At 41.4% G+C, this 18633-nt stretch overlaps 1 protein-coding gene across 1 annotated transcript in view; it reads right to left on the bottom strand.

Annotated features, from left to right (window-relative positions):
- LOC124623108 (cuticle collagen 10-like) overlaps positions 1 to 18633 on the bottom strand; it is a 107521-nt gene that overhangs the window by 47249 nt on the left and 41639 nt on the right. Inside the window, exon 2 of the mRNA XM_047148897.1 lies at positions 11918 to 12245. Within this exon, the coding sequence (XP_047004853.1) occupies positions 11918 to 12245 (328 nt within the window). The remainder of the gene's footprint in view (positions 1 to 11917; positions 12246 to 18633) is intronic.

The raw sequence follows: 18633 nt of genomic DNA on the forward strand, positions 1-18633 counted from the left end.
ATATTACCATGTACTTGAAAAGAATATTATGTATGCAGTTACTGTTACTAGTCCCTTCTTATTGTTCTTTCCTTTCCAAGTGCTCCTTTTTTGAAGAATGTGGATCACAAAATTATTATTTAATAGATCTGTTGACAGAAAGTGTTCACATTAGCAAATGCATTTAATTTTATTTTATGAAACCAATGCTGCAACACAGCTGGAAAACCGATGTCAAATGAAATAAGCAATTACGCAAACCAAAGCATAAAAACATCATTCAATAGTCATGTGGCATTTCGTAAGTCAGTAGCTCTCAACTCTCATAGAAAGACACTTGTCATAATCAGGTGTGCAGATGTACGAATATTTCCCATCAATTCATAAGCATTGCAGTAATTAGCACAAAGTACGAGTAATCATATGTTTTCAGGTAATGAGCGTGTAATATTTGTGATGCTTTCTACAAAGGAATGTCAATAGCAAGGTTAATGGAAGTAATGAGGGTGTCGCATTTGCAATATTTTCTCTAAAGGAATGTCAATGGCGAGGCTTAAGGCCTGCCTTTTTTCTTTTTTTTTTTTTTTACCTGTGCTTCCGGAAAGGCACACCCTAATGGCTTGTTCTCCAGGTGTTTGACACAGCTGCATGCCCACAACGCATTACGTGCAGGTGGTCACTTAACTTTCTTATGGAAATATTTACGACACCAGTTTCTGCTACAGTGACAGTCTCACATAAAAAATTTCAGAGGTCAAGAATTTGGGTTACAAATCTGTAGAAACAAAATCCTATTGATGTAACAGTGTCCAAAAAATTTTCGTCGGCATTGTAATACATTCACGCATTTACACACATTTCATAACTCTTCAAGTACGATTCTTGGTTTCCAACATCCTTTTTCACAAGTCAGCGTCCCTAACCACTATTCACTACTCCTTACCTTATTCGTCGACACTTCTTCAATATTGCATCATAACAGATAAGTATCATAATCAAATAACTCATATAGCATCAGCCTATTAATCATAAACATACTGCAGCAGCATAATACACATCGTCGTCGTAATAATAACATCATAACACCTCAGTCAAATCTCAAAATCGTCGTAGCTTCCTCCAATAATTTCAAAACCTAAAAAAATTCTCTGCTCATGTCAAAAGTGTCATCTGCCTCAAACGTACTTTAAAAATCATGATCTCATACCAAATACATCATTCAGAGCTCTCATAGTATCACAATGGGTCCGAAAAACTATGAACAGATCACACAGTACAGACAAAATACAATTTCGTAAGTGTGAAGTAATCCAACTCTGTAATTGCGTAAACATATGTCACTGATGTAATAAAGAAAGTTTATCTCTCAGTTACATGAGCAGATAGCTGTGTAATTTGTGTGTTGGAGAAATATGGTACCGATGTGTAAAGTTGTATAAGCAAATACCATATTAGCTAGGGTTCTTTGTGGTTGCCACACACATGGTACACAAAGTAAGTGTGTACCCCCCTGAGGATTAATGTAATTATACCCTCAGGTGTTATAGATTATTGCAATGGAATGAAATGTATCACGGAAAACCTTCTTTGTAATTCAAAAATCTTTAAAAATAAATGGCTTAAGTACAAAATTAATCTCTCAAATGCGTGTCCTGTAGCGCTAAATGTGCGTCTTGCTGTAAGATAATTCTGTGGAAGTGTCGTAGTTATCGTCCTCCGAAAGCTAAGTTCTGCAGAAGTCAATGTACTTACCTCATGATAAACAAAAGTGAAATGCTTTGCGTATAGATATCGTAGTTATTACGCTTATTGTTGTGATGAAGAAAGTACTGTACAGTAACGTATTGTTGTGCCATGAAAAAGGCTGTCTCATTGTTGCTATACCACAAAAGTTACTACTAAAACATGTTTTACTTTCCAGAAGAATTCAGAAAAACTGTGCAGATATAAAACAGAAACACTGCAAAAGCAACATTGTAAATTGTCACTCATTAGTAGTGTCGTGATAAAATCGTGTAGCTGTCACATAAACTAACCACTGTGCCATCTGGTATCTCACTGAAAGTACTTTAAAACCAGAATATATTTTCAAGTAAACCAAAATGTTGCATTAAAATCTCATTAGCAGTACTAGTAAATGTTCTAAGTATGTAAGCCTGATAGTCGTTACGTAATCGTGCAACTAACAAGCAAGAATGTACAAATACAACACTGTGTCGTCTGTTCATTATAACAATGCATTCGTAATTTCTGTTTAAATAAGTTCTCATGGTTCTTGACTGGATATTTAACTTCAAACATTGTTACATGTTAACAGATTCTAAATCTGACAAAGCATACTAGAAATGTGAAGTGAAAAGTTTTATGGCAAAGACAAAGTTAAAAAGCAGATTATCTTTCAATAAACGGTTTTACATGTGAAATGTGGTGTAAACCTTTACTCTTCCTAGTACGCAGAGTTTCAACCGGAACGCAATTATCATGCGGTATACGTCGATAAAGAATACTGGAATTTTTCTCAAGGTTAGCGTCTTATGTTATTTTTCTGTGAGCCAGCCGGCGCACGCGGCTGCCTGCTGTGCGAGTCATTGTCTGTCTCTTTGTTGGCGCGCGTCGTTATTGGGATTAGGAGACCCAACTTCTACAAATTCACCTCCTCGAGAGGGCCCTGCTCTGTTTGAATCCCGCCAGTTCTGATGCAATTCAGGTCTGTCGTTACGATTACATGGTCTGTCGTCATGTCGGTAGTTCCTGTAGTTTCTTTCTTGTCGGTTAAGTGGTGGAGAATTTCTCCCTGAATCGTAACTGCGCGCTGAACTGTTGCGTCTGAAGTTATTCTGTCTCCCTTGATAATAATTGTTTTGGTTCCCATATTGCCTGTTTCTCTGATTGTCTCTGTGATAGTCATTACTATGGAAATGCGATCTTTCTCTGTAACTATTATTACTCTGCCAGCGGTTGCCATATGGGTGGTGTCTGTTTTGGTCACGATTTGTGTTGTAAGAATAGCCTTTTCGTGTCCAGTTTATCGAGGAATTGTGACGGATGTGACCTGTAATTGTTGTGTTCCTGTTTCCGCATTCCGCGATTGTCAGTGTCAATTTCCAATTCTTGTAACAGTCCCTGAAAAGCTTCAATGTCGTCTTTGCAACGTCCTGCTAAAATAATATGCCGTAAATGTTCAGGTAATTTGATTAAGCAAATGCGAATGAGTTCTGAGGGGCTGTATGGGTTTGACAGGTACTGATTCTTGTGCAACATGTCTTCAAAGTATTTCACAAGACTGGAGAATTCAGATTGTTCGAAATGTTTCATCATTATGATACCATGTTTTATTCGGTCTTGTGTGGCTTGAGACCAATATGCTGAGAGGAAGGCATGGTAAAATTCTCCTTCACTGTGGCAATCGTGAATTACCGATCGCATTCTTACAGCTGGTTCATTCTCTAAGTAGCCACACATAAATTCTAATCTGTGTTCCAATGACCAGTTGGGAGGAAAACAATGAGAGAATTGATGGAGCCATGCTTGTGGATGAATGTCGTTGCCAGAATTCTTAAATGTTTTGAATTTACGTGTAGTAATGAACAGCTTATAGTCAAAATCAACATGTCGGCGAGTCGCATATCGGTCATTGTTACGCCGTTTCGGCGGTTCCATTCCAAATTCGGTGCACCTTGCCAATTTCTTTCATAACTTCCGAAGTGTCCTGTGTTATTATTTTGTGGTTGTTCCGTATTTCTAAGTCCCTCTTCACGTATTGGAGCGCGAGTGGCCTCTGAAATACGTAATTCTTGTATTACCTGCGTCAACTGATCTTGTACTTCCCGGATTTCTCTTTGGTGTTGCGTATTAATTTGATTCTGATTTTGTTTGAATTTCCTAATTTGTTCGCACTCTTCTGTGTCATTAAAGACTACCGGTTTTGTGTCGTTCAGATTATCATCTGCCTTCGTAGATAAGTTAGTGAACTGATCCGAAAGTTCGGCTACTTTCTCCGATAGTGAACACATTTCCTCAATGTGTTTTTCTGAACCAAGTTTCAGATTGTCCATTTGTGTTGAAATCGAATCTACTGTGTTCTTTAAGTTTTCCTGAGTTTTTGCAAGTTGCGTAACCGAATCGGTAGATGCAACTGAGTCAAATTTAGCTTGCAAGGTCTCATGATTTTCATGAACAATAATTTGCAGTTCTTTTATGGCCGCTTCGTGATTCTGTAATGCCTTTTCATGCCGCGAAAAAATAGGTTGAAAATGCTCACAAATTTGAGTTTTTACGTCATTACAGACTTTTTGACATTTCGATTCAATGTTATGTAACTCAGTAGTTAAATCTTCACGCGTTTGCTCAAGAGTTTGTTCCAATGAGTCTAACTTTTGAAGCTGTTGCTGTGTTTGTCTCTGATTTTGTTCCAGTGTGTCTAACTTTTTGAGATTTTGTTCCACTGTGTCTAACTGTTGCTGTGTTTGTCTCTGGTGTTGTTCCATTGTGTCTAACTTTTTGAGATTTTGTTCCACTGTGTCTAACTTTTGAAGCTTTTGCTGTGTTTGTCCCATTTGTTGTATTAATTGTAATAACAATGCATTGGTGTCTGAAACATGTTCCTCAGTGCTTTTCGGCAGTGAATTTACACCGGAAACATTCACATTTTGACAAGCAGAAAATGTGTCTTGACTTATTTGAGAAAACGGTGAGGATCCAAAACCTGAATCTACAGTATTTGCGAGATCGTGTCGTGTCATTTCGGCTTCCTGAGGCGAGCTGTTGCCGACCGATCGATCGGTAATGCTTCCCTCTTCACTAATTGTTTCACTGTCCACGCCATTGTTTGACGCCCGCTCCATTTCCCTATGCACAATTACCAAATTACTACTTTGAACATTAGTTAATTCATTACTCTGCGGCGCTGATAAGCTACGCTCGTCGTCACTATTATTTCTCAGTTTAGTTTGGAGCCTAGTGTTACGTTTTTCACACGCCATAATTGTCACAATATTTCACACGATAACACAGAAAAGCACAATTTGAAGTGCAAAAATAGGAGAACACATTAACATAGTACTGAAAATAATATCTAGTTAATTGCAAGCGTAGCTGCGAAATACTTGGTGCAAATCTACATGCATGCCACAACTGTTTTACTGTACAACAATGAAAGTCTGCAACTACAAAGGAGATTCTCTCTACAATTACGCGCTAGCAATAAACAAAAGCTACACTAAATACACAAACTACAAGAAAAAATCAGAAGATTCCAGTGAGGTATCCTAGGCTAAGGGTCGACATATGAAACGTACCCTTTGAACAATTCTGCACGAGACTGTGCTTAACCTGACACACAATATTTTGTTAGCGCAACGCAATCTGACTTTCAAAATTCCCTACAAAAGAATGGCCCTGACTAACATTAAACTATACCTTTCACAAATCACTTACCTCACAAAAATCTTCGCTGCTCAAACTACTGCAATACAGCGAGCGCCACTACTGCCAGCTAAATAAAAGATTTAAACTATGGAAGGCACTAACTACTGATAGGGATAGTTAGCAAATGAAAGATATTAATAGAGAACAAACAATGTATTTACCTTGATATCATCATATATAAATATAGCAGTTCATGACAAATTTCAAAACTCCGCCATCTCTCTCCCCACATCCACCACTGCTGGCGGCTCACCTCCAACTGCGCAAAGCTACGCGCTGTTCACAGCCAGCTGCCTAACACTACAATGGCGAGTATTACAACAATGCAAAGCAGCCACAGACTGCACACAGCACAGCCAGTGATTTTCATACAGAGGTGGCGTTACCAATAAAAAAACCTAAACAGCCTACTTACAGTATAACTACACTCAATAAATAACAATGAATTATGCAGCAGCGTGTTCTTTTTGTCGTAGTATTTGGACCATATATTAATGCCTCTTCCAGTTCCATCGAAGAATTGAGCCTAGAAAGACTACTTGTACGCACCTATGTGAACTATTAATTGCCAGACGTAAACTGTGCGATTGCCATGATCACATACGTAGGTGATTATGTAAATATTCGTAATTTGCTGCCACAAAAGACGGTTCTTTAAACTTTCTGTGATGGTTGTCATGAGACGTACGGCGCCTTTCTTCTAGTGTCCCCATTTAAGATGTTTTAACGTTTCTGTTCCACTAACACCGCAATCAAAAAATTCTGTGACTGTTCGCAACGCCTTTCTTTGCAACCGCTCGATGTCTCTTGTTATTTCGAAATTATGTAGCACCCAGACACTTGATCAGTATCTAAGAACGGTTACAGGTGTTTTGCATTCACTCCCTATTGTAAACAAATAGAAGTTGCCCAATAACATCCTCTTCCTTTTTCGTCACGGCTTCTGTTGGACCACAGGTAACCCCTCAACGGATTGCTGTTTCTTCTACTTCTCCCAGAATCTTTTCATCTTTCCTGTTCTTCTCTCTCTTTCTCTCTCTCTCTCTCTCTCTCTCTCTCTCTCTCTCTCTCTCTCTCTCTCTCTCTCTCCTTCCAAGATCTTCAGCGTCCTTTTGTCTTATCTGTCCCATTATACTTTACCTGAACCACCCTCTGCCATTGATCTGCGGCACATTGGTATATGTGCACTAACTTCCCAGTAATGTAGCAATGAATCGTAGTCTTCTACCTACTTCACCTGCAGCATAGTCTTGTGGCCGTTATACACTCCTGGAAATTGAAATAAGAACACCGTGAATTCATTGTCCCAGGAAGGGGAAACTTTATTGACACATTCCTGGGGTCAGATACATCACATGATCACACTGACAGAACCACAGGCACATAGACACAGGCAACAGAGCATGCACAATGTCGGCACTAGTACAGTGTATATCCACCTTTCGCAGCAATGCAGGCTGCTATTCTCCCATGGAGACGATCGTAGAGATGCTGGATGTAGTCCTGTGGAACGGCTTGCCATGCCATTTCCACCTGGCGCCTCAGTTGGACCAGCGTTCGTGCTGGACGTGCAGACCGCGTGAGACGACGCTTCATCCAGTCCCAAACATGCTCAATGGGGGACAGATCCGGAGATCTTGCTGGCCAGGGTAGTTGACTTACACCTTCTAGAGCACGTTGGGTGGCACGGGATACATGCGGACGTGCATTGTCCTGTTGGAACAGCAAGTTCCCTTGCCGGTCTAGGAATGGTAGAACGATGGGTTCGATGACGGTTTGGATGTACCGTGCACTATTCAGTGTCCCCTCGACGATCACCAGTGGTGTACGACCAGTGTAGGAGATCGCTCCCCACACCATGATGCCGGGTGTTGGCCCTGTGTGCCTCGGTCGTATGCAGTCCTGATTGTGGCGCTCACCTGCACGGCGCCAAACACGCATACGACCATCATTGGCACCAAGGCAGAAGCGACTCTCATCGCTGAAGACGACACGTCTCCATTCGTCCCTCTATTCACGCCTGTCGCGACACCACTGGAGGCGGGCTGCACGATGTTGGGGCGTGAGCGGAAGACGGCCTAACGGTGTGCGGGACCGTAGCCCAGCTTCATGGAGACGGTTGCGAATGGTCCTCGCCGATACCCCAGGAGCAACAGTGTCCCTAATTTGCTGGGAAGTGGCGGTGCGGTCCCCTACGGCACTGCGTAGGATCCTACGGTCTTGGCGTGCATCCGTGCGTCGCTGCGGTCCGGTCCCAGGTCGACGGGCACGTGCACCTTCCGCAGACCACTGGCGACAACATCGATGTACTGTGGAGACCTCACGCCCCACGTGTTGAGCAATTCGGCGGTACGTCCACCCGGCCTCCCGCATACCCACTATACGCCCTCGCTCAAAGTCCGTCAACTGCACATACGGTTCACGTCCACGCTGTCGCGGCATGCTACCAGTGTTAAAGACTGCGATGTAGCTCCGTATGCCACGGCAAACTGGCAGACACTGACGGCGGCGGTGCACAAATGCTGCGCAGCTAGCGCCATTCGACGGCCAACACCGCGGTTCCTGGTGTGTCCGCTGTGCCGTGCGTGTGATCATTGCTTGTACAGCCCTCTCGCAGTGTCCGGAGCAAGTATGGTGGGTCTGACACACCGGTGTCAATGTGTTCTTTTTTCCATTTCCAGGAGTGTATTTACCTATTATTACAACCAATACTATCCACTAAAGCATTAATGTATAACACGAATAGCAATTACTTTCCCCTGGTGCTCACCATATTTTACTTCAGTTGCTGTAAATGAGTTTGTCCAGCATAACGTGGAATTTCCCACCTATGACGAAATTTTAGATAATTTCACAAACAAGATTACAAGTCCCAAAGAATAATATTTCTTGTAGAAGGCGTCGGTGTGGCACTGAACCAAAAGCTCTGATGGCCCGGAAGGCAAATCGCCCTGATTTCCTCTTTGTGCGACGGTGTGCCTATTTTTGACTCAAGTTGTAACTTGCTTTAGTTGTGAACTAAACTGCACTGTACTGGTTTCCTACTCTTATCTTCGTGTGAGTCCGTACTGTGATTCTGTACAAGTCATGTGGTGTGATTACTTAAACATTATCTTTTAGAAAGAATCAGCAAATCAATCTGAAACCTTATCACTGTATCGTAAGTATCTTTTACCAATGCAATCAGAAGACATGGAACTGTAAAGTGATTAAACTAACCTGTGAAATTCTGTATCCTGAAGTCCAGTGAATAGTGCTACAATGTGAGAAGTCACTGTACTTGCAGTTCCAGAACGCAGTAGTGAAAGAGTAAGAATTCTACCAAAAATTACAAACCGAATTTTGAAATATTAAAAGCCCAAAATGCTTCTCTAATACTGCCCCGTAAATTTAAGTGCCGAAACTGACTAAATAGAATTCCAAAAAGTAGATGATACATGCGCCAATGTGACCCTCACTGTAAAAATAAGTCAGTCAAACAAAGTAAACGAAAATTGAACTGAACTTTACAGAAAACGTCCTGGTAATAATTTTAAAACTCAAAGTTTGAATGCTAATGTTCTTATTGTGCCATGACTGTAACGTTAGACTGGCCCTAACAAATCTACATGGCGTACATGTGACAACGAAAACTCCGTATTACTCTAACGTGATAAAACTTACAATGCAGCGGAGTAGCATACCAGCTAAGGACAAGAAAACCGTGCGTAAGTGGCAATGTAAGGATGTGCAGCTGTGCTGAGCTCATTAAGATTTGATTTTAGCCACTGTGTTTCGCGAATTCTAGTAAGGCAACACACAACTACCAAACAAAATTTGCATGAGCAGACGTGGAAGATATTGCATTTATCGAATGATGGTGAAGAGAGTAACATTCGAAAAGTGTATTACGAAGCTCATTCCTTAACATGCAACTAAAGAAATGACTAACTAAAGAACAATAACAATCATCTTTACGAAATTTACTTCTTATTAAGAGAATGTTACTCTGACATGAAATTAGTAAATAGAGTGGTAGAGCAACCCTGAGTGCCTGTCAATTGAACACATAATATTACTTGATCTTGTATCAGCAATCATGTTAAGTGACCCGAACAAATAAAGAGAAAAATCACAGAAAATTTGTCTTTCGCAAACTCGTCATACATTACGTGCGAGCACTTCAGCGACATTATCTGAAAGTTTTTCACTTCCGAAATCAATCTTTACCAAATCATATTTTCAAAATTCAGCATCCTGTGCCTTTGTAGCTCTGCACTAAGCTACATTTCCAGATCGCATAGTAGCGTGACCAACACCCGACTTTCTCACTTACTTTCACAGCAAGCTACAACAATGCTACTGGCAACCAAAGACGACACTGCTTGTACTCAGAACCTGTGTGGCGTAACGTACCGACTGCTGAAGGCTTCTGTTTGAAAAATATCCACTGCGCAAATATGAAGTAAGACATAATGAATAAAAATAGAACTCACATCAGTTTCAAGGAATCTAAAAAAATAAGTTAGTGACCTTTGAAAGTGTAACCGATTTTTCAATACTGAAAACTGCTAGTGAACTGTGACACCGGTACTACGTCTGCATGACTAGAAAGTGATCGTCTAATTAAGACGCAGTGAGGCAGCCTTACAGGGGACATCATCACAACTTATCTGTCGCAATAAAGAGTTTCTGCAGAACAGTCACACATGTTATCATTAATGTTAGGGCTTACCAGCATAATTTTTGAAAAGAGTGACTGTCAGCCTAATTGTGGCTATAAGCAGCCAACTAGCAGGCAACATAGCTGAACAGAGCTGTATGTGAATGTAATTTCCTACTAAAATACGAGGGTTGTTCGGAAAGTGAGGAACGATCGGTCACGAAATGGAAACCACAGTGAAAATCCGATGAAGTTTTGCACATGTGTGTTGGGCAGTGTCTTATGTCTCTAGTATGGCAGTCGATCGCGTTACGTCATTCCTTTTAGTTCTGAGCACACAGGGAGCACATAAAGATACCTAGAACAATAGTGTCTTCCGCGAAGTACGAGAGCCTCGTGAGAAATTTCGCCTGAAGCTATGCAGACGACATTATATAACTGTCGTGCGTTTTGTTCTTTAAGACAATAATATTCTCAGCCGCATTCTGCATGGGCAATGAAGATGCTCCTGCACCGTTTTCAATTCGAAATGTTTGATTATCCACACTATATCCCCTAATAGTCTCCCTCCGAGTTTCATCTCTGCTCACATGAACCACTGGCTATGAAGACAACATTTTGGCACAGACAACGAGCTGTAGGCCAGCGTAGAGAATTGACGGAAAGCACTGGCGGCTGCCTTCTATAACGAGGTTATTGGAAAGTTGGTACTACAGTACGACAAACGTTTAAGTCGGATCGGCGACTATGGAGATAAGTAGCTGGAAGTTGTAGCTAACTGATGCAAATAAAACAGTTTTGATTTTCACTGTAGTTTCCATTTCGCGACCAATCGTTCCTTACTTTCCGAATAGTCCTCGTAATGTATAGACGTTTAGGATAGCATTCAAATCTTTCACTGCTAATGAAATATTATTTCCTTCAGTTATCTATAGACGCAAGTTACAACGACGTGCATAACTGTAAGGCTGTAGAATAGACTTTACTTTAAACAGACAGCTTGTGGCAACAAAACTGGTAGCAGAGAAAACAATACCTTTACCACGCAGTTGTGTCAGCACTGTAGCTGCAGTTGTGTCCTACTCACACATACGCAGAAGTTTGAAACCATCATAACAGCAATGAATAATCTTAACAAATAATGGTCATTAGCGGCAGTACAGTGCCGCCTTTTTATTTCGCGACTATATAATCTGTTCGGTTCAAAGGAACATAAAATAATATTTTGAAAATATGTCTAGTTTATAGAACTGTTCCTTATAAAAAATTAATTTTGTATGTTTGAAAAGCAGCTACTGATTTGAACCACTTTCTAAGAAAGGTAAACTATTTCTTCCACTAGTTAAAATAATTTTACAGGAACACATTTTAGATTTTTCATCTGATATTTTACATACCCTGCAAGCCACATTATAGTGTGTGGTGGAGAGGACCTCTGGTACGATTATCATCCCATCCATTCCCTGTTCTATCTACGACTGATTTGTGGGAACAACGACTTTCGCTGAGCTACCGTATAACCTCTAATTCCTCTGATTTTCTCGTCGTGTTCATTGGGCGAAACATAATTGAAAGTATTATAAGGGGAGATGGAGAGCGTTGCTACAACATATATGCACCATAGTGTAACATCGGTGCCAGTATATAAGCACCAACATGTAGGTAGGGAACTAGTCTGGCATTCGTGTCTTTATGATGTGCATGGAGTAAATGCAGAAACGTGAACCATGGCGATGCTGTTACCAAATGGGTCCAAACAGGACCGATGTTCTGTTAATATTTTCTTTACTGCCGAAGGTAAAACATTGGCCTATATCCATCGGAGAATGAAGAGTGTGTGTTTGTGGCAGCATGTCCATCGAAAACCACTGTGCCCCAAGTTCACCATTGTGGAATGGTGCACCAAGTTCACCATTGTAGAATGGTGCTCCAAGTTCACCATTGTAGAATGGTGCTCCAAGTTCACCGTTGTGGAATGGTGTTCCAAGTTCACCGTTGTGTAATGGTGCACCAAGTTCACCATTGTAGAATGGTGCTCCAAGTTCACCATTGTAGAATGGTGCTCCAAGTTCACCATTGTAGAATGGTGCTCCAATTTCACCATTGTAGAATGGTGCTCGAATTTCACCATTGTGGAATGGTGCTCCAAGTTCAGTGTTGTGGAATGGTTCTCCAAGGTCACCGTTGTGGAATGGTGCTCCAAGTTCACCATTGTAGAACGGTGCCCCAAGTTCCGTGTTCGCTGCACTTCGACACAAGACGCTGGTCTATCTGGAAGGCCAGCATCATCCTTTATGCCAGCTGAAGTGGGAGACACACGAGCAACCGCTGTACCGATCTCTCCTCATGCGATTACCAAGGATTCAGTCCCCTAAAAGGAGGCCGTGAAGGATCGACGATTGCTGTTAGACGAGGATGTGCAGTGGGCAGTCACGAACTTCTTCACGCCACAGGATATGGTGTGTTACGAGGCGGGTATCTTCAATCTGGTGTGTCGGTGGGATGATTGCCCCAATTTGCCACACTGGGAAACCGTATCTGTATGGCACAGCCTTCGAACCGAATTGATTTGGTCTGAAATGTTGTCCGACCGTTCTTCGAACGTATCCTCCCATAATTTCAACGTAAACACGTTGCATATCACACAACGTCTCTCTTGTACCAACTACCGCTATAGTTTTTTAGTATCTCCGTAATGCTCTCGCTCTTCCCAAATGATCCCGTGACGAAACACGCCGCCACTACTTGGTAACGGTCCCAGGCCGATGAACAGTACACAAGAATCTGTCGAACAAGTGTTTTGCAAGTCACTTTTTCATTGATGTATTTCGTTAATGTTTCAATGAATCTCAGCCTGGCATCTGCTCTTCCTACTTACGCCTTAGCTTGTTCAGGATTGTTACATCCACATATTGTACAGTTGTTATTGTTTCCAGTGGTCTCAAACCAATAGCGTAACTGAATAATAATGGGTGTCTCCGACTGTCCGAACGTCCTACGTCACGTTTATTCTCGTTCGGAATCAGCCTTAATCATCGACCCCCGCACGTCTTCCTGCATTCGCTACAATCTTCTGGAGTTGCAGCCTTACCGTAGACACCAACATCGCCTGCAGATAGCTTCGTGGCGTTTCCGGCGCTATCCTGCAGATGATTTATACATTTATATTGTAGACAGTATTACCCTATAACGCTCTATGGGGCTGCTCCAGAAATTACCTTTTGTATCTGTCGATTTTGTTCCGTTAAGAGCGACGTGTTGAGTTCTACCTGTAAGGACGGAAGTCTTGAACCAGTCACAGATCTCGTCAGATGCTTGGTAATCTTATATTTCTTTAGATAGATGACAGTGCGAGAGAGTATTTCAGTACCTTCCGAGTCAAGGAACACGGAATCAAATTGGACGCATTTGTCTAGGGCGATTTTAGATTACATGGACGAACCCAGTGTTATGTACTTCGAAAGATATCTGTTCATAGAGTCCATGATAGTCTTTATGGACGAGGTTTTCGCTTTCCTAAAACATCGTAATGCTTGAGCAAAGAACATTTTCCATAAATTTACAACAGATTAACATCATCAATATAGGCTTTTAATTGAGGCACTTTTCAGAAGAAAGGTATGTATGTGACGTTTTTCGGGAAATTGTTTAAAATTAATCAGCAGGTTACGTAGACCATTCTACCATTCTTTTGTTTCATTATCTCAATCCTAGAGACCTGGGCAGCGTTTTCTTTACGCGTGTGCGCCAAGCTCTTCTCGTTCAGTTTAATGTACTGAGTGCTTATGTTTAAAATTCAGAAGTATTTTGTTCCGAACAACAAAGCGAATGGTTCATTACTAAGCTCACTAATATCATTCCCACCTTTGAAACAGAAATACAGTGATGGAGTACTGAAAAACATGCGACTGTCAACGATGCCTTTTAATCCTGTCAAGCCAGAAAAAGAAGTCAGGAATTTAGTTAAGTACACGGATGATGTAAGTAGCTCGTGGTTACACAGTACGCCAAACTAACAGCCATAGAGGTGGTATGTGCGAGTGGTACCATCCCAGTGCCCAATTCACATTTAATCAGCTATGTAAACGGAGTTCTTTAGGAAACGAGAGACTTGATGTTTACTTGTTGTGACAGGATTTGGCCCACTCTCTAATGGATGGCTTTTCTTTCAAAATTTGTTGTCCCAGCACGTCTGCTACTCCACAAGCTTGGAACTACAAGTTCGATTCAAAATTAATTGGTATTTGTCTGATTAAAATTATGTAGAATAATTTAAATTGTAATACTTTACTGAAGTGCAAGACCATTATGTCGACATAGTATACGGGGCAGAAATTTAACTGAAACCAGAAACGAATAACAATGAACTTACGAATTCAGAATGGGCTGTACATTGCGGAGACAGGCTAGAGACCAAAGGTGGCGACGTATTTAGTGACCTAACTCGATAATATATAGTGAGGTTATGACAGGAACTGAATGTGACATAATCTTGGGAAATTTGAGAATCAGAAGTGGTTCACAAACAGTAAACGGATAGTTTCATGTATCACCTGTCTCAGGAGCTGCAGTGCCGGAGCGCTTCAGACAAAATTCGTTTTCTGAGAGACTTGAATTTGCCACTTATCATGTTACGAAAATTGGCACTGCAGACAGGTATTCGTGGGAGACTGTTTCAAATATCTCATCTGAAAACTGCTTCGAGCAGATAGAGAACCAATCGTGACGGTAATTTCTTAGACCTCCTAGTTACTAACAGACCCGAGCTAATGCCGAGGAAAGAATCAGTGATTGTAAAGCTGTGATAGAATCAACGACTACAGGCGTTGCAAGAAAAAATTAATAACGGAATGAAATTATTTTTGTTTAGCGAGAGTGATAGAAAACAATCTGAAAGATATCAGTTCTGAAGACGAAGATGAGACGCAAAACTGGATGAAATTCAGAAGTATGGTAAAATGTGCCTTAGACATGTGCTGCCCAAGTTTGTTAGGAATGGTATAGCATTATCACGGATTTAGCCAAACTCAAATTCTGGCTTACAATTAAAAGCTGAACGAAGCCAATAAGAGCGTCAGAAGAGATATGCTAGAAGCGTTCAGTGAATTAGACAGTAAGTTATTGACAATCGCACTCACTAAAAATCCCAAGAGGCTTTTGTGTCACTTAAAGTCATTAAATGGTGTGAAAAGATCTGTTTAGTCACTCAGTGACTACAATGAGACCGAAACGGAAGAAGACAGAGACAAGACTAAATTACTGAACTCAGTATTCTGAATTTATTTCGCCGCGGAAGATCGTAATACGGTTTGTCCTGATCACCGCCCGGACCTCTAAGTAAAAGATATTGAGGTAAGTGATCACGGAGCCTAAAATGAACTAAAATCGCTCAGTACCGGACCAGAGGTGGTTCCACAAAGATTACTCAAAAGAAGTTGCTCTCTTTCCAGCAGTGGTTCGACGTAGCTCGCGGTAACAACGAAGTATACCAAACGAGAAAAAGAAGCACAGCTTATTTCTGTTTTCAAGAAATCTTCTCAAACGGATGCGCATAATTACAGGCAATGAGAAGTTTTAGATACGGCTACTACAGGTTTATAGTGTAAGAGGTCTGCCGGCCGATGTGACCGAGCTGTTCTAGGCGCTTTAGTCTTGAACCGCGCACCCCTTCAGTCGCAGGTTCGAATCCTGCCTCGGGCATGGATGTGTGTGTGATATCCTTAGTTAGGTTTAAGTAGTTCTAAGGTCTTAGGGATTGATGACCTCAAATGTTAAGTCCCCTAGTGCTCAGAGCCATTTGAACCATTTTTCTGAGAGGTCTTTACTGAAGACGACTGATTAGATATATTTAGGAAATACCAACTGCAGAAGCCATAGATGTCGAATGGAACAACATCAAACAGTACTTTATAAGATCAGCTACAGAATTAGAAGATAAACTTAGAATCAAGAAAAATAAGAAAGGCATAACGATATGGAGTACAAAAATAACAGAAACATTAAGAGAACAACAAAAAGTTACTTGTATTTAATAGAAATTGGCTCACAAGACCCAACAGAAAAATAATGTCAACAGAGAGATCATCGAAAAACGGGAAAAGTAGTAATAAGGAATTCTCATAGGAAAAGTTGAAATAGTTTGTCCAAATAGAATATGATGCGCATAGACGTATGGACTTCTCTTATGAATTGTTGAAATTGAGTAAGTCAGAGAGAGTTACTATGAAAATCGTTGGAATAGAAATTTCGGACTGGGTCGAACACTAAAAGAAATCTTTGATGCATGCATAATAAGGTTATATAGGAAGAGATGATGATGGAAACAAAGAATCTGATTCCAAAACTATAGAAAAGCTGGAAGGAGCAATAAGGAAACAAAAAACCGAAAGGTGCAGGATTCAGAAAGAATTGCTACGAAACTAGTAAAATCGCGAGGAATGCTACTGAAATATCGATATCGGCAACTGCTAAATATGGGCCGGCTTGGAAAAAGAATACCGGAGCTGTGAAGGATGGAAAATGTAGTATCATCTTCAACAATGGAGATAGATGCAGCACAACAATTTCGGAGGAGTAAGTATCTCGAAAACAGGATACAAAATATATACAAAGATATATTGCTCGTTTTCAACACACAGCAGAGACCAAGTTATCTGTGGTTGAAAATGGGTTTAGGAAAGAAAGATCTTGCTCAGGAAATAGAAACATAATAAATAAAATTGGAGAAGCAGATACAGTGTAACCTTGAGACATATATTACTTTCGTCGCCTTTGAAAAAGCATTTGACAAGGTAAATAGAAAAATACTATTGCAAATTTTACAAAGACATCCCCTACACATATTACATCAGCAATAACGAGCCTGTATTTGAACACACATATAGTTCTCCAAAAAGGAAGACAGCAGCAGGTATTTATTATAAGTCAAAGAGTAAGAGAAAGGTGTAGTCTTTCTCTGACACTGATATATACTTTGACGACGCCACTGTTATGTGGAGCAAGTACACTTCCAACACAAGGTATTAATATATGAAAATGCGAATTTATTAATATGCTGCTATTTGCTGACGACCTGCTGCTCACAGATAAGATGGATTCCAAAGAGCATTACATAAGATACAGCTGTGTTCAACTCAGTGTAATCGAAATGTCTCCAAAAAAGCGGTGGCTTTCTCAGGAAGTAATGATGAATAAGACTCTAGCTACTTTGGATTTAATATGACCTTGACGACAAGAGAGTCATGAACATTAAATAAGTCCCAAATGATATGTTCTACAGTGTAATGGCTGTCCCTGTGTACTTTAAGGAAGTGATTCATGGATAGTAAGAGACACAAAAGCGGCATAGAAACAGCAGAATCTAAACTTCAAAGGTCTGTAAAAGGATGGTCCAAAAAAAATCGGTTAAGAGCAGGAGAAATAACAAAAGATTTGCAGGTGTATAACCTAAGCGAAAAAATGCAACTACCCAAAACGAAATAGAAATACCACCAAGAACGTTTTGAATGAAAGAAGTGTATCAAAAGCAGCAAGCAGAAAAAAGACAGTGGGAAGAAGAAATGTGGAAAGACCAAAGGAAAGAAGGGAACAGATCATTTATAGTCGGAACAGGTCACTACGGCTTAATCCCTTTTGGGAAGAAGATAACTGAGGCATTTTCCGGAAGACAGGCCTGTAAGACAAAATGGTTACTTGAGACAGAACAGTCTAAATACGTGCTTTTAATATACACTTCTGGAAATTGAAATAAGAACACCAAGAATTCATTGTCCCAGGAAGGGGAAACTTTATTGACACATTCCTGGGGTCAGATACATCACATGATCACACTGACAGAACCACAGGCACATAGACACAGGCAACAGAGCATGCACAATGTCGGCACTAGTACAGTGTATATCCACCTTTCGCAGCAATGCAGGCTGCTATTCTCCCATGGAGACGATCGTAGAGATGCTGGATGTAGGTAGTCCTGTGGAACGGCTTGCCATGCCATTTCCATCTGGCGCCTCAGTTGGACCAGCGTTCGTGCTGGACGTGCAGACCGCGTGAGACGACGCTTCATCCAGTCCCAAACATGCTCAATGGGGGACAGATCCGGAGATCTTGCTGGCCAGGGTAGTTGACTTACACCTTCTAGAGCACGTTGGGTGGCACGGGATACATGCGGACGTGCATTGTCCTGTTGGAACAGCAAGTTCCCTTGCCGGTCTAGGAATGGTAGAACGATGGGTTCGATGACGGTTTGGATGTACCGTGCACTATTCAGTGTCCCCTCGACGATCACCAGTGGTGTACGGCCAGTGTAGGAGATCGCTCCCCACACCATGATGCCGGGTGTTGGCCCTGTGTGCCTCGGTCGTATGCAGTCCTGATTGTGGCGCTCACCTGCACGGCGCCAAACACGCATACGACCATCATTGGCACCAAGGCAGAAGCGACTCTCATCGCTGAAGACGACACGTCTCCATTCGTCCCTCCGTTCACGCCTGTCGCGACACCACTGGAGGCGGGCTGCACGATGTTGGGGCGTGAGCGGAAGACGGCCTAACGGTGTGCGGGACCGTAGCCCAGCTTCATGGAGA

The sequence above is a fragment of the Schistocerca americana genome, chromosome 7, assembly GCF_021461395.2.
Source record: "Schistocerca americana isolate TAMUIC-IGC-003095 chromosome 7, iqSchAmer2.1, whole genome shotgun sequence".
NCBI classification, from domain to species: Eukaryota; Metazoa; Arthropoda; class Insecta; order Orthoptera; family Acrididae; genus Schistocerca; species Schistocerca americana.